The sequence below is a fragment of the Jaculus jaculus genome, chromosome 6, assembly GCF_020740685.1.
Source record: "Jaculus jaculus isolate mJacJac1 chromosome 6, mJacJac1.mat.Y.cur, whole genome shotgun sequence".
Classification (NCBI taxonomy): domain Eukaryota; kingdom Metazoa; phylum Chordata; class Mammalia; order Rodentia; family Dipodidae; genus Jaculus; species Jaculus jaculus.
Window position 1 is genome coordinate 146,597,566 of NC_059107.1, and position 15,893 is coordinate 146,613,458.

Sequence of the window (15,893 nt, forward strand, 5' to 3'; positions counted from 1 at the left end):
AAACAAGAAAAAAAAGTGACTGGAGCTGGGCAGGGTGGCACACACCTTTAATCCCAGCACTCAGGAGGCCGAGGTAGGAGGATCGCCAAGAGTTTGAAGCCACCCTGAGACTACATAGTGAATTCCATTCCAGGACAGCCTGGGCTAGAGTGAGACCCTACCTCAAAAAGCTCCCCCCAAAATGAAAAAGTGACTGGCTAAAAATGTGCATCTGTTGGCCCTGTCCTACCTTGTTTGCTGCCAGCAAGGGCAGCCTGGCTGGCTCTGGAGCTTCACATTCTGACTCCGCCCCCAACGCCTTAGGTGTTGGATTATAGACCCAAGCACCACATGCATGGCTGTGGCCTTACATGGTTGAAATTATCCACAGGAACAAAGATACCATTCTTAAGAATTCCAAATACATGCAAATAAATCCTCATTGAGAAGGTGGAACTCTCCTCCATGAGGCTAGTAACTTCCTTTTTTTATAAGTTTTTGGTTTTTCAAGGTAAGGTTTTACTGCAGCCCAGGCTGACCTGGAATTCACTATGTAATCTCAGGGTGATCTCAGCAATCCTACCTCTGCCTCCTCAGTGCTGGGATTAAAGGCGTGTGCCACCATGCCCTGCTAATTTTAAGAAAAAAGAGAAAACAGGCACACCAGGGCCTCCAGCCACTGCAGATGTATGCATGTGCCTCCTTGTGCATCTGGCTTACGTGGGTCCTAAGGAATTGGATCTGGGTCCTTTGGCTTTGAATGCAAGTGCCTTGACTGCTAAGCCATCTCTCCACACCCTAGTAACTTTTTAAAAATTATTTGAGAGGCACTAAATGAACTCCAGATGGTGTGCTCCCCCTTGTGCATCTGGCTTACGTGGGTGCTGGGGAATTGAACTGGGGGGTCCTTGGGCTTTGCAGGCAAACAACTGCTAAGCCATTTCACCAGCCCCCTAGTAACTTTCTAAAGGATATAGGAAGTGGGCTGGAGATAAGGCTTATTGATTAAAGGTGCTTGCTTACAAAGCCGAAGACAACCTGGGTTTGATTACCCAGTACCCATGTAAAGCCAGATGCACAAAGTGGCTTATGTGTAGAGTTCATTTGCAGTGACAGGGGCCCTAATGTGCCCATACAAACTCAAAATACTCCCAGCAAGGCTCGGGGATCATTGGTGAAGAGGAGGGGGCAGAAAGATTGTACGAGTCAAAGAGTGGGTAGGAATAGCCTGAGGCGCACACACCCCCACCTCAGAGACTTGATAGGTCTCAAATTGTCTCACATTGAATACCAGTCACCCCATAGGGCCTCCAGGGGAGAGGGGATATAAGACCATAACTCATGCATCTGGAGTTCTTTTCTTTTGTAGCTGCTAAAGGCCTTGGCATACCCATCCTATCTGCCTCTTCTCAAAAAATAGAGTGGGCTAGGCCAGGAAGATGGGCCAGCTGTTAAAGGCACTTGCCTGGGTTTGATTCTCCAGTCCCCACATAAAGCCAGATGCACAAAGTGACACATGCACCTGCAGTGTCAAGAGGCCCTGGCATGTGCTGGAGAGATGGCTTCGTGGTTAAGCCTTGCCTGTGAAACCTAAGGACCCCTGCTCGATTCCCCAGGACCCACGTAAGCCAGATGCACAAGGTGGTGCACGCATCTGGAGTTCATTTGCAGTGGTTGGAGGCCCTGCGGTGCCCATTCTCTTTCTCTCCCTCTTTTTCTGTCCGTTGCTCTCAAATAAATAAAAATAAAAAAAAAAAAGAGGCCCTGACAAGCCAATGCTCTCTTTCTTGCAAATAAAAATATTTTCTTAAACCGGGTGTGGGGGTGCATGTCTTTAATCCCATCAGTTAGGAGGCAGAGGTAGGAGGATCACTGTGAGTTCAACACCCTGAGACTACATAGTGAATTCAGGTCAGCCTGGACTAGAGCAAGACTCTGCCACAAAAAAACTGGAAAAAAAATTTTTTCTTAAAAAGCATGTGAGGGAAGTCAGGCATGGTGGTACATACCTTTAATTCCAGCAGGATCTCTGTTAGAGGCCAGCCTGAGACTAAATAGTAAATTCCAGGTCAGCCTGGGCAAGAGTGCCCTACCTGCAAAAAAAAAAAAAAAAGGGGGGGCTGGAAAGATGACTTAGTGGTTGTGTTTGCCTACAAAGCCTAAGGACCCAGGTTTGATTCCCTTGTCCCATCGTGAGCCAGATGTACAAGGTGTTGCATGAGTTTGGAGTTAGTTTGCAGTGACTGGAGGCCCTGGCATACCCATTCTCTGCCCCTCTCTCTCCCTCTGTCTCTCAAATAATAAAATATTTTTAAAAATAAAAGTATAGGACGGGGACAAACTGACTCAGGTGGAGAAACTTAGCAAGAAATGAACCCTGATACAGGTGATTAGAAAGGTATTTCTCTGATACTCTAGGAATCCACACTCTACCTAGTGAAAACATCAGACAACTTCTGAATGACACTCTTCAAAGTCACAAGATGTTTGCCCAGGCTAGGTTTTCTGTTTCTCTAAAGACCTCCCTGCCATGCAGCTGCTTGCCAACCTCTGTTACTGACCCTGCCTGCTTTCTGGACCCTAACTCAAAAGGTATTGACTCGGGGCCTGGAGAGATGGCTCAGTGGTTAAGGTGCTTGCCTGCAAAGCCTAATGACCTGGGCTCAATTCCCCAGTACCCACATAAAGCCATATATACAAAGTGGTGTGTGCATCTGGAGTTTCTTTGCAGCAGCTAGGGGACCTGGTATGACAGTTCTCTGTCTCTCCTCTCTTTCTGCTTCCAAAATATTTAAAATTTAAAAAATTAAATTATCCTGGAAGTTTAAAACTCAGATTGAATAGCCTGCATAGGTTAGAGGAGGCTAAGAATATGACAGCTAAATGCAGTTTGGTTGGGTTATAGAAACTCTTGGATAGAAAAAAGTAAAATCCAAATTCAATACAGAGTCCAGTTAAGGATAATGACCAATACTAGTTTCTTTTATTTTTCTTTTCAATTTTTTTTTTATTAACAACTTCCATGATTGTAAACAATATCCCATGGCAGTGCCCTCCCTCCCCCCATTTTCCCCTTTGAAAGTCCATTCTCCATCATATTCCCTCCCCCTCTCAATCAATCTCTCTTTTGTTTTGATGTCATGATCTTTTCCTCCTATTATGATGGTCTTGTGTAGGTAGTGTCAGGCACTATGAGGTCATGGATATCCAGGCCATTTTGCAATACTAGTTTCTTAAACTGACATATCATGGTAATTAAAGATGGTAACATTACATTCATGGGGACTGTAAAAATCTTTAAAATAGGGAATAGGGGTATAGCTCAACTGGTAGAGTGTTTGCCTAGCATATACAAAACTCTTGGTTTAATTCCCAGCACTGCATTAACAGGATAACAACACTTGGGAGGTTGAGTAGGAGAATCAGAAATTCAAAGTCAAAGCCAGGCATGTCCCATATCTTTTGACCCAATCCTGAGGAGGCTGAGGTGAGTTCCTGGCCAGCCTGGGATAGAGTGAGACCCTACCTTGAAAAATTTCCCCCACCTCCCAAAAATAGGAAAGAAATTTAAGGTACTTACTACTTTGTCAGTTTAAGGTTAGTACAGATTACATAAAAACCTGTCTCAAAAAAAAAACAACAGGGCCCAGTCCACTTGGGGATGCCTGCCTGGTACTGAAAACCTAATCCAAAGCCTGTAACTGGAGAGCTCATAAACTCTTAAGGGGAAAACCACTGCTACTACTGTTGTATATTTTGCCCTCTAAATGCTTTTACATTTATGCCATATATTAATGCTACTCTCACCTCAGGTTAGAGAAGATTCTATTTTCAGATGGTGATGAAGTTTTTTTTTTAAAGCTAGCCACAGCACTATCACAGAATTGAAGACACCTGGAGAAGCACCACACTGGGCTGGCATTTTCTTTGGACGTGTATGCAGTTTCTTCAACTGTGGGCTGGGGTGATGCATGTCTTATAGTCAGTGGTCATTTATATACAATAGGAAAGCGAAACCTAATTTATGGACCATTAGGGGTTTTTTAATTTATTTATTTGCAAGCAGAAAGTGAGACAGAGAGAATGGGCATGCTAGGGCTCCTTGCCACTACAGACAAACTCCAGATACATGTGCCATTTTGTACATCTAGCATCATGTGTGTACTGAGGAATCAAATCCAGACCACCAGGCTTTGTAAGCAAGCAACTCTTAACTGCTAAGCCATCTCCCTAGCCCATATTAGTTTTTTTTTTTTTTTCTTAAAAACTACATATATTGGTTTTTTGAGGTAGGGTCTCGCTCTATCTCAGGCTGACCTGGAATTCACTCTGTAGTCTCAGGGTGGCCTTGAACTCACAATTCTCCTACATCTGCTTTCGAGTGCTGGGATGAGAGGCATGTGCCACTATGCCTGACTAAAAACTGTGATTTGTGAGGAGGGGCGGGGGAGAGAGTGAGTATGGACACACACAGGACCTCTTGCTACTGCAAATGAACTCCAGATGCATGTGCTACTTTGTGCATCTGGCTGTACATGGGTCCTGGGAATTTTACCCAAGTTGGCAGGTTTTTCAAACGAATCATTGAGCCACATTTTTAGAGACAAATTTCCTAGTAATGTACCAGCTCTTCAGAGTTACTTGTTCACTTTTCCCTCTACTTTCAGGTATTTTCTAGGGCTAATATTTTTAACAAAGCCAGTTAGAATGTCAATACCTTGCAAACCCATATAAGCTCATTTAAGTTTTTAAGTATATATGCATGTGTGTGTATGTATGTATATATTAAAAAATGCAGTGTTGGACTGGAGAGATGGCTTTGCAGATAAGACGCTTGCCTGAGAAGCCTAGGGACCCAGGTTCAATTCTCCAGGTCCCATGCAAGCCAGATGCACAAGGTGGTACATGCATCTGCAGTTCATTTACAGTGGCTAGAGACCCTGGCGTGCCCATTTTTTTTCTCTCTCTCAAATGAAAATAAATAATTTGTTTTAAATGCAGTGTTAGCTGGGCATGGTGTCTCATCCCTTTAATACCAACACTTGGGAGGCAGAGGTAGGAGGACTGCCATGATTTCAAGGCCACCCTGAGAATACAGAGTGAGCCTGGGCTAGAGTAAGACCCTACATTGAAAAAGAAAAAAAAAAAGCAGTTATAAAATAGCAGTAGTCTGAACTAAGAACTCTTCTCTTCAACCTCAGAATCCCAGCTCTGTTTTCCAGAGCTGTTGTGATGAAGTGCCATAAATTAAGTGGCCTGAAACAAGAGAAATTTATTCTTAAGCGTGAAGACCAGAAGTTTGAACGCAGGGTGAAGGAGTAACCTGCAGTTCTGAGTAGAGCACTTCCTCTCCCCATCGCGGCTTCAGCTGGAGGGTCTCCACCCCAGCTGCAGCACGGCCTACACCTTCATCACTCCAGTCTTCCCCAGTGTCTTCACACAGGTCTCCTGTGTCTGTCTTTCATGGCACTGCCCCTTCTTTTTTCTTTCTTCTTTTTTTTTTATTTTTATTTATTTATTTATTTGAGAGCGATAGACACAGAGAGAAAGACAGATAGAGGGAGAGAGAGAGAGAATGGGCGTGCCAGGGCTTCCAGCCTCTGCAAACGAACTCCAGACGCGTGCGCCCCCTTGTGCATCTGGCTAACGTGGGACCTGGGGAACTGAGCCTCGAACCAGGGTCCTTAGGCTTCACAGGCAAGCGCTTAACCGCTAAGCCATCTCTCCAGCCCACCCCTTCTTTTTTCAAGTATTATTATTTTATTTTTGAGAAAGAGGCAGAGAGAGAGAAAGGGCATGCCAGGGCCTTTTCAGTCACTGTGAACAAATTCCAGATGTGTACATCCCCTTGTGTGCATGTGTGACACTGCACACATCCCCTTGTGTACATGTGTGACACTGCACACTAGCATCACTGTCCATCAAGCTATGTGGGACCTGCAGATCTGAACATGCATTCTTAGGCTTTGCAGGCAAGTGCCTTAACCACTAAGCCACCTCTCCAGCCCTCCTCTTCTTATAAAGGCAATAGTCACAGTAGATAAGACCCAGCCCCATGATATCATCTTAAAGTCACATTCATGGGTAGAAAGTTAGGATACCAACATCTATTTAGGAACACAATTCAACTTATAAAGTGCTCATTTAGGTGTTGTTTGTTTTTCAAGGTAGGATCTCACTCTGCCCCAAGCTGACCTGTAATTCACTATGTAATCTCAGGGTGGCACCGAATTCATGGCAATCCTCCTGCCTCTGCCTCCCAAGTGCTAGGGACCAAAGGTGTGCACCACCACATCAGGCTTCATTTAAGTTATTTTAACATGTATAAGAAAAACATCAATTTGATTCTCAAATTGAGGCATTAAGGACCTTGTGACAGACCAAGTCACACATATTACAATTCTATTAAGCACACAATTCCAAAGGAACTTCAAACTTTATTTTTTTAATTTTAATTTTTTATTGATAACTTTTAAAAATATTTTTTTTATTTATTTAAGAGAGTGAAAGAGGCAGAGTGAGAGAGATAGAGAGAGCGGCAAGTGAATGGGCACGCCAGGGTTTCCAGGCACTGCAAACAAACTCCAGATGCATGTGCCACCTTGTGTATCTGACTTACGTGGGTACTGGGGAATCGAACCAAGGTCTTTTGGCTTTGCAGGCAAGTGCCTTAACTGCTAAGTCATCTCTCCCGCCCCTTTATTTTGATTTAATATAATTTAGTACAAATAGTACTTTCCAATGCTTAAGAGAAATATTAACTTATACACCATAAATACTCATAATCATTCTTATTTATTGTATTTAATTTATAACTCGCCATTCTAATCAAGCTCATTCAGAGAAATAAGAATTATAATGGCATGCTCAGTCTTATACACATATTCAGTCTTGATGTGATATTAAAGTATCTTCAAATCACAGGCAAGCTGAGGATAAGACTTTGGCAATTTGCAAGAGATACTGGGCTTGTTGTGATGGTTTACACCCTTATTCCTAGCACCTCGGAAGCTGAGACAGGAGAATCACCTTGAGTTCAAGACCAACCTAGGCTAAATAGTGAGACATTGTTGCAAAACAAAAAACATATATGGATCAAACCACAGTACAAGTTCACAATCATCAGTTCATATCAACTGAGCACCTCCACCTGCAGTGAGATTGTGGAATTAGATGCTTAAGGATATGTAAATTTATTCAATACATTTAAAAAATATATGTAAGACTTATTTATAGAACTCTCGGCATAATTGTATTTTGAAGTCTCTATTGCCGTGAAACTTGAGGTTTCTGTTGCCTTTCTTTTAGTCCCAAAAGCTCCGTTTTGAGTTCTCCAGGTTTGGGTGGAATTTCAGGTATTGTCTGCAAAGATAAAAACAAAAACAAAAAAATGTATGTGCTTTTTTAAAAATAATTATTTTGTGAGACAGAGAGAGGGAGAGAGAGAGAGAACTGGCATGCCAGAACATTAGCCACTAGAATTGAACTCCAGAAGTGTGTGCCACCTTGTCCACATGCGTCTGGCTTATGTGGGTTCTGGGGAGTCAAACCTGGGTCCTTAGGCTTTGCAGGCAAGCACCTTAACTGCTAAGCCATCTCTCTAGCCCTGATATGTGACTTCTTAAAGCATAATCCACTGCAACCAGAAAAACTATTTTAAAATTGTATTTATTTGCACTAGTGTGTGTGTGTGTGTGTGCACACACCAGAGCCTCTTGCCTTTGTAAATGAATATCAGATGCCTGCATTGCTCTTTTTGTATCTAGCTCATATGGGTGTTTGGGAATTGAACCTTGAACCAGCAAGCTTTGCAAGCAAGTGCCTTCAACCACTGAGCCATCTTTCCAGCCCCACCAGACTTTAAAACAATTTATTGATAACTTTCATAATTATAGACAATAAACTGATAATTCCCTTCCCCCTCACTTTCCCCTTTGCAACTCTGCTCTCCATCAGTCTCTCTTTTATTTTGATGTCATCATCTTTTCCTCCTATTATGAGAGTCTTGTGTAGGTAGCGCTAGGCACTGTAAGATCATGGGTAGCCAGACTATTTTGTATCTGGAAGAGTGCATTGTAAGCAGTTTTACCCTTCCTTTGGCTCTTATGTTCAGAAAGACTTTTTACTTATTTATTATTTTATTTTTAGAGACAGAGAGAGGGAGAGGGCGAGAATGAATGGGCATGCCAGGGCTTCTAGCCACTGCAAATGAACTCCAAATGCATGTTCTTTTTTTTTTTTTTTTTGGTTTTTGGTTTTTCGAGGTAGGGTCTCACTCAGGTCCAGGCTGACCTGGAATTAACTCTGTAGTCTCAGGGTGGCCTTGAACTCACGGCGATTCTCCTACCTCTGCCTCCCGAGTGCTGGGATTAAAGGCATGCGCCACCACGCCCGGCCAAATGCATGTTCTACCTTATGGATGTGGCTTACATGGGACCTGGAGGATCAAACCTTGGTTTTGCAGGCAAGCACCTTAACCACTAAGCCATCTCTCCAACCCCAGAAAGACTTTTTTTTTTTTCCCAAGGTAGGGTCTCACTCTGGCCTGGACTGACCTGGAATTCACGATGTAGTCTCAGGGTGGCCTCTAACTCATGTCAATCCTCCTACCTCTGCCTCCCGAGTGCTGGGATTAAAGGCATGCGCCACCAAACCCAGCCAGAAAGACTTTTTAAAAAGAACAAAAGGGTTTGGGGAGATGGTTCAGTGATTAAAGTCACTGGCTGGCAAAGCGTAACAGCCTGAGGCTCAATTCCCCAGCCACTTATGTAAGACCAGATGGGTGTTCATTTGCAGTGGCAAAAGACCCTGGCACACAAGTGTGTATACACACACAAAAGTGCAAATAAATAATTTTAAAAAAAGAACAAAATGGAATTTCAAATGGGAAAGTGTGGGGGTGGGGAGGGAGGGAATTACCATGGGATATATTTTATAATCATGAAAAATGTTAATAAAAATTAAAAAAAAAAAAGAACAAGCCAGAAGTGGTGGTACATGTCTTTAATCCCAGCACTTGGGAGGCAGAGGTAAGAGGACTGCCTTGAGTTCGAGGCCACCCAGAGACTACATAATGAATTCCAGGTCAGCCTGGGCTATATAATAAGACCTTACCTCGGGGGGGGGGGGGGGGGACACAAAAAACCACAAAGTCTCTGTGTGCTATTCAATAATAACTCATTGTAAGAACCTTTGGTTAATCAAAATCCATTGCTAACTCTATATTCACGATTATATCATTATGGTGATGTCTTAAGCACTGCAGGGATAGCCAGCAGAAAGTTGTCATTTCAAATGAAAATCAACCTGTTCAAAGAAAGCAAGGTTGTCAGTATAGCTGATACAAAGTGCTCAGCCAAGGTTTGGAGACAAGGGACAAGGAAAACTGAGGAGGGGTCATAGTCCTCAGTGGATTTTACTTTGAAAGAAGACACTGCAGAGTTTGGGAATAGTGACATGACCTGTAAAAAGATGACAATGGCAGCTTTATTGAGGAGAGACTGCAGGAAAGCAAGAGTGGGAGGCAGAAGCCTATTGGGAAGCCCTGCAGGGAGTGAGGAGAGGGAGGATGGGCAGGGGCTAGAACTGGGTAGGAGCAACGGAGGTGTGAGAAGTGGTCAGGGTGTGCATGGGTTGTTCAGACTCATCCACTGGGATCTGTTGAAATGTGTATGAAAAGAGAAATTAGGATGATTAGAAATTAGGAACCAGAACAGAGAACCTCAGAGTGGCCTCCTTTGCTGTTCTCCCCATTCAAGTACTACCCAGGCCCAACCCTGCTGAGCTTCCAAAACCAGATGAGATCGGGTGCATTCAGGGTGGTATGGTCATAGATCCTCTGCTATTCTAATGAGCCATGCGGGACAACTGAAGCAAAGCATCTGTGATGCTTCCCCATCAAGATAGCACTGAGTGCAGGCCCTGGGCCACCATCACGATCTCTACTCTGTCCTCCCTAAACCTTTGTAGCTATCAGACAGCAAGGCTTTGCTAAAATAAATAAATAAATAAGTAAGAGGCTGGTGGTTTTAACAGTAACAGCAGTTTCTGGAACAATCCCAACACTGGATAACGAACATAAATTCCTTAAATATTAATGAACCATACAGCCTAAGCACAGCCAGTCCTCCTGGCCTTTAAGTCTCTGTAGAGGTGCCCTACTATCAATGTTTCTGCCCAGTTAGACTGCGGTGGCCTGGGACCCTCTTTATGCCCATTCTACAGATTGTGTTTGTGCTGCCTCCCAAAGTACAGGCAACTGCTGGTAACAACCCTTGAACACTCGCAATTATAATCAGATGGGTGAATCAAAAGTCAGTTTCCCAGGCTGGAGGGATGGCTTAGCAGTTAAGGCGTTTGCCTGCAAAGCCAAAGGACCCAGGTTTGATTCCCCAGGACCCACCGTAGCCAGATGCACAAGGGGGCACACGGGTCTGGAGTTCGTTTGTAGTGGCTGGAGGCCCTGGTGCGCCCATTCTCTCATTCTCTCTCCCTCTTTCTCTGTCAAATAAATAAGAACAAAAATATTTTTTAAAAAGTCAGTTTCCCAGGGTCATATTCAAGGCATTCTACTTTTTTATATTTATGCCCACATATTAGTGCTACTCTAACTTTTGGTTACAGAACTTCTCTTTTCAGATGGCCGTGACCAATGGGACACAAAAGTCATCATAGTGCTGAAAAGTGACAGTGTTCAGCAGTGAGACATCTCTATCACACCTTCCAAGGCTCAGGGACCATTGTGGAAGAGGTGACAGTAAGAATGGAAGAGCCAAAGTAAGGGAAAGACTGCTTACAATGCTGTCTTCTAGACACAAAGGGGCCTTGATAATCATGACCTCACAGTGCCTGACACTACTTACACAAGACCTTCACAACAGGAGGGAAAAAATGATGACATCAAAATAGAAGAAGAGCTGGAGATACGGCTCAGCAGCTAAGGTACTTGCTTGTGAAGCCTAAGGACCCATGTTTGACTCTCCACATAAGCCAAATGCACATGGTCGCACATACGCACTAGGTGGCACACATATCTGGAGTTCCATTGCAGTGGCTGAAGGCTCTGGCACACCAATTCTCTCTCATTAAAAAAAAAAATAATAATAATAATAGACTGATTGAAAAGAAGGGATTGAATGAAGGGTGGATTTGGGAGGGGATGGCGGGTGGAAATTATCATGGTTTATTTCTGTACTTATGGAAGCTGTCAATAAAGTTTAAAAAAGAATCGGCCAGGCACGGTGGTGGTAGTGCATGCACGCCTTTAATCCCAACACCAGGGAGGCTGAAGCGGGAGGACGGCTATGAGTTTGAGGCCAGCCTTGAGACTAATTCCAGGTCATCTTAGACTAGAGCAAGCTGTCTCGACAATCACTACCAACAACCTGAGCGTGTCCGTGAGGGCTAAGCAGCGAGACGAACGGTCGGGTTGCCGTACACGCCACGCGCCGCGCGGCCGCGCGTCCTCTGCACTCACCAGGTCGGGCCCGTAGTACCAGTGCACCACTTGGGCGCCGGCGCACATGGCCAGGAGGCTGGCCGCGAACATTTTCACGTAGGTGGACCAGGACACGCCCGCGGGCATGGTCGGGGAGGGGACGGAGGCTTGTTAGAAAGTGGGGCGAAGACGCCACAGCCGGGCTCCCTTCCCCGCGCAGCCTCAGTTTCCCCGGTGGAGACGCGAGGTCGCTCGGCGGAAGAACTGTCCGTTCAATCTGGGGTCCGGTTGGGGCGCTCGGCCTGCGGGACACGAGGGCCCCTGCCGCCGCCCCCTCAAGCCTCAGGAGAAACTGCAAGCTCGTTCTTTCCTCCCGCCCTGAGGACGCGCCCCGGGACACACGGTACCGGTGCAACAGAGCTCATGAGTCCGCGCAGGAACAGACGCGGACCGCCAGCGGGCCGGTCCCAAAATGCAGGGACTCGGTTCAGCCCCGGAGCGCATAGCGGGAGCACAGCGCGCGCAGGCGCACTCGCGTGACCCTGGCGGAAATGGCGCCCGTGGCGGAGCCGGTATCTTATGTTTTTCAGTTTTTGCACGTCTTTTCCAACGAGGGCTCCCGGCACGGCTCATCCCTGTCCGGTGGAGGCACCCTGGCAGTTTCCGAGTCACAAACTGGAGCCGGGATTACTCCGTCATCTCTTTTCGCGCAAAGGAAATTGCGCGCGGCGCTCACGTTTAGGGAGAGGTGGAGTTTCGAACCTCGAACGGTTGATTTTACTTCTTTTTGAAACATTTTATTTTTTAAAGTATATTTAATTTATTTGAGAGAGAGAAAGAAGCAGATAAGAGAGAATGGGCGCGCCCGGACCTCCAGCCACTGCAAACGAATTCCAGACACATCACGCCGTCTTGTGCATCTGGCTTGCGTGGGTCCTGGAGAATAAAACCGGAATGCTTTGACTTTGCAGGCAAAAGGCCTTAACCCCTAAGGCATCTCTCCAGCCCCTTTCATTTTGTTTTATTTTATTTATTTATTATTTTTGGTTTTCGAGGTAGGGTCTCACTCTATGTAGGCTGATCTGGAATTCACTATGTAGTGTCATGACAGCTTCGAACTCTCGGCAATCCTACCTCTGCCTCCCAAGTGCTGGGATTAAAGGCGTGCACCACCACGCCCGGCTGTTTTATTTTTATTTATTTAAGAGAGAAATAGGGAGAAAAGAGAATGGGTATGGCAGGGCCTCCAGCCACTGCAAACAAACTCCAGATGCATGGGCCACCATGTGCAGCTGGCTTACTTGGGTCCTGGGGAATTGAACCTGGGTCCTTTGGCTTTGCAGGCAAACACCTTAACTGCGGTTGATTTTAGATGGGTTATCTGGTATTGAGTTCCAAGCATTCAGTGTCCTTGTTCCTGACATTCAGCCACATCTACATACTGTGCTTTTGGGTTACAGTGTTGCTGGAAAAGAGGAAACCTGCAATCGACACTACTTTTAGGCGTTTTAAAGATGATGTTTTTGATTGTGGGTTGATTTTTGTTAAGCATACTGCCAGAATGAATTCTCAATTAAGGTTGTAAGTTTAACATGAATTATGATACATTTTTAAAGATTTTATTTTTTATTTATTTGAGACCGGGAGAGGGAGAGAATGTGCGTGCCAGGGCCTCTAGCCACTGCAAACGAACTCCAGATGCATGCACCCCCTGTGCATCTGGCTAACATGGGACCTGGAGAGTCGAACCGGGGTCCTTTGGCTTTCTAGGCATGTGCCTTAACTGCTAAGCCATCTCTCCAACCCGAATTATGATACATTTTTAAAAATATCTTGAAGTCTAGGGAGATGGTTCAGCCATTAAAGCTGCTTGCTTGCAAAGCCTGTGTGCTGGAGGTTCGATTCCCCAGTACCCAGCTAAAACCAGATGCACAAAGTGGTGTATGCATCTGGACTTCATTTGCAGTGGCAAGAGGCCATCATGTGCCCATTCACACTCTCCCTTTGTCACTCTCTCTGCTTGCAGATAAGTAAATAAAAATATAAAAATAAGAGGGCTTAGCGGTTAAGGCACTTGCCTGTGAAGGCTAAGAACCCATGTTCTACTCTCCAGATCCCATTATAAGCCAGATACACAAAAGTGAAGAAAGCGCCAAGGTTGCACATGTCCACTAGGTGGCTCAACCGTCTGCAGTTCGATTGTAGTAACTGAGTCCCTGGTGTACCAATTCTCCCTCCCTCTCTCTAAAAATATAATAAAAATGCTTACTTTATGGAGGTATATTATCATGTATACACCACCATTTCCACCATTGAGATAATGAATATTATTCTCACGGTGTATCTCTTTGACACATTTCACATTACTCCATTCCTTGGGGAACCACTGATTTGCTTTCTGTCATAATAGACTAGTTTGCATTTTTCTAGAAATCAATGGAGTCGGCCAAGAATGGTGGAATACACCTTTAATCCCAGGACTCAGGAGATAGAAGTAGGAGGATCACCATGATTTCGAGGCCGTGAATTCCAGGTCAGCCTGGGCTAGAGCAAGCCCCTAACTCAGAGAAAAAAGAAAAAAAAAATCAATGTAAAGCTGGGCGTGATAGCCTACACCTTTAATCCCAGCACTCAGGAGGCAGAGGTAAGAGGATTGCCATGAGTTTGAAGCCACCCTGGGACTACATAGTGAATTCCAGGTCAGCCTGGGACCCGACCTCAAAAAAAACAACCAAAAAAAAAAATCAATGGAATCAAATTGTTGAGGGGGTAGAGAGGCTTATTTCTTTTTAAAAATTTTTTTTTATTATTAACAACTTCCATAATTATAAAAAATACCCCATGGTGACACCCTCCATCCCCCGACTTACCCCTTTGAAACTCCACTTTCCAGCATACCCCCTCCCCATCTCAATCAGTCAGGAAGTCTTATTTAATGCCGCAGCTATTTTGGGATTCATCCGTGTTGCATGTATCAGTTCATAACTTTTTATTGGTAAGTATGCTTAAAACTTGGACTATCCATTTACTTGATGGATATTTTGACTTTTTTTTTTTTTGGTTTTCGAAGTAGGGTCTTGCTCTAGGCCAGGCTGACCTAGAGTTCACTACGAAGTCTCAGGGTGGCCTCGAACTCACAGCGATTCTCCTGCCTCTGCCTCCTGAGTGCTGGGATTAAAGGCATGCGCCACCATGCCTAGCTTTGATGGATATTTTGGTTGTTTCTAGTCGCTAGTTAATGGAGACCAGGTTGCTATGAAGAGTAAAGTACATGAAAAAAGAATTAGACACAAAAGAAAATGGCTGTTCAGAAAATTGTGTATTGGAGCTGAAGAAATGGCTTTGTTTAAAGGCACTTGTTTGCAAAACCTAAAAGCCCAAGTTTGATTCCTTAGTGGCCCCATAAGGCCAGATACACAATGTGTCACATGGATCTGGAGTTTATTTGTAGTAGCAGGAGACCCTAGTGCACCCATTTTGTCTTCCTGTATGTGGGTCTCCCCCAACCCAGATATGTAAATAAGTAAATAAAAATTTTAAATGGTGTATATTGAACTTTTTAAGAAATTGCCATTTTCCCCACAATCAGACCTTCATCCATCTCAATACCAGGAAATGACAAAGCAACGGGAATTTTTTGTTTGTTTTTTTGTTTTTCAAGGTAGGGTCTCATTCTACCTCAGGCTGACCTGGAATTCACTAGGTAATAGTAGGGTGACCTCGAACTCACAGCGGTCCTCCTTACCTCACCTCCCGAGTACTAGGATTAAAGCCATGTGCCACCATGCCCTGTAATATTTTTTAAAAGTTATATATATAGTCTGCTTATTTATTTATGAGAGAGACAGTGAGGGAGAGAGAGAGAATGGGCGCGCCAGGGCCACTGCAAATAACTCCAGATGCATGAGCCATCTTGTGCCGCTGGCTTTCGTGGGTACTGGGGAACTGAACCCGGGCCGTTAGACTTTGCACGCAAACACCTTGGCCGCTGGGCCATCTCTCCAGCCCAACAGTTTTTCTTTTTGTTGTTGTTGCTGTTCGAGGTAGGGTCTCATTCTGGCCCAGGCTGACCTGGAATTCAGTATGCAGTCTCAGGCTGGCCTCGAACTCACTGCAGTCCTCCGACTCCAGGCTCCCAAGTGCTGCAGCCTACCGGTGTTTTAATCTGGATAAAAATTAAGGGCGAAAAGACCTAGACACTGCCACCAAGGATAACTGTCCATCACCGTCCCAGAGGACGTCATCCCCGCCCCCCACCCGCGCCCACCCTAAAATCCAGAGCCTACAAAAGCTGACGTGCGCCCAGCGGCCCCCTCTTCCCCGGCTCCTCCGCGTTTCCCGACAGGCCACGGGGCGCCTGCCCCGAGCCGGGGGACGCGGTTGGCTGGCCGGCGTCACGTGGCGGCGACTCCGCGTGGACCGGGCTCGCCGGGGACGGAAGTGGCGCGCGGAGGGGGCTCTCGCGGGCGGTGATGTA

The 15,893-nt window shown here is 45.2% G+C and overlaps 1 protein-coding gene and 1 long non-coding RNA gene across 2 annotated transcripts; both read right to left on the reverse strand.

Annotated features, from left to right (window-relative positions):
- Nucleotides 1-6,755: 6,755 nt before the first annotated feature.
- C6H12orf73 (chromosome 6 C12orf73 homolog) lies at nt 6,756-11,871 on the reverse strand. The gene is made up of 2 exons (XM_004673058.2): nt 11,456-11,871; nt 6,756-7,341 (listed from the first exon to the last, which is right to left on the reverse strand). Exons 1-2 carry the CDS (start codon nt 11,561-11,563, stop codon nt 7,246-7,248), a joined length of 204 nt encoding a protein of 67 aa, XP_004673115.1. The 5' UTR covers nt 11,564-11,871; the 3' UTR covers nt 6,756-7,245.
- Nucleotides 11,872-12,322: 451 nt separating this feature from the next.
- On the reverse strand, nt 12,323-15,759 carry LOC123461439. The gene is made up of 3 exons (XR_006637687.1): nt 15,703-15,759; nt 15,488-15,581; nt 12,323-12,352 (listed from the first exon to the last, which is right to left on the reverse strand). It is a non-coding gene; the product is annotated as an uncharacterized LOC123461439 (long non-coding RNA).
- Between the last annotated feature and the right edge of the window lie 134 nt (nt 15,760-15,893).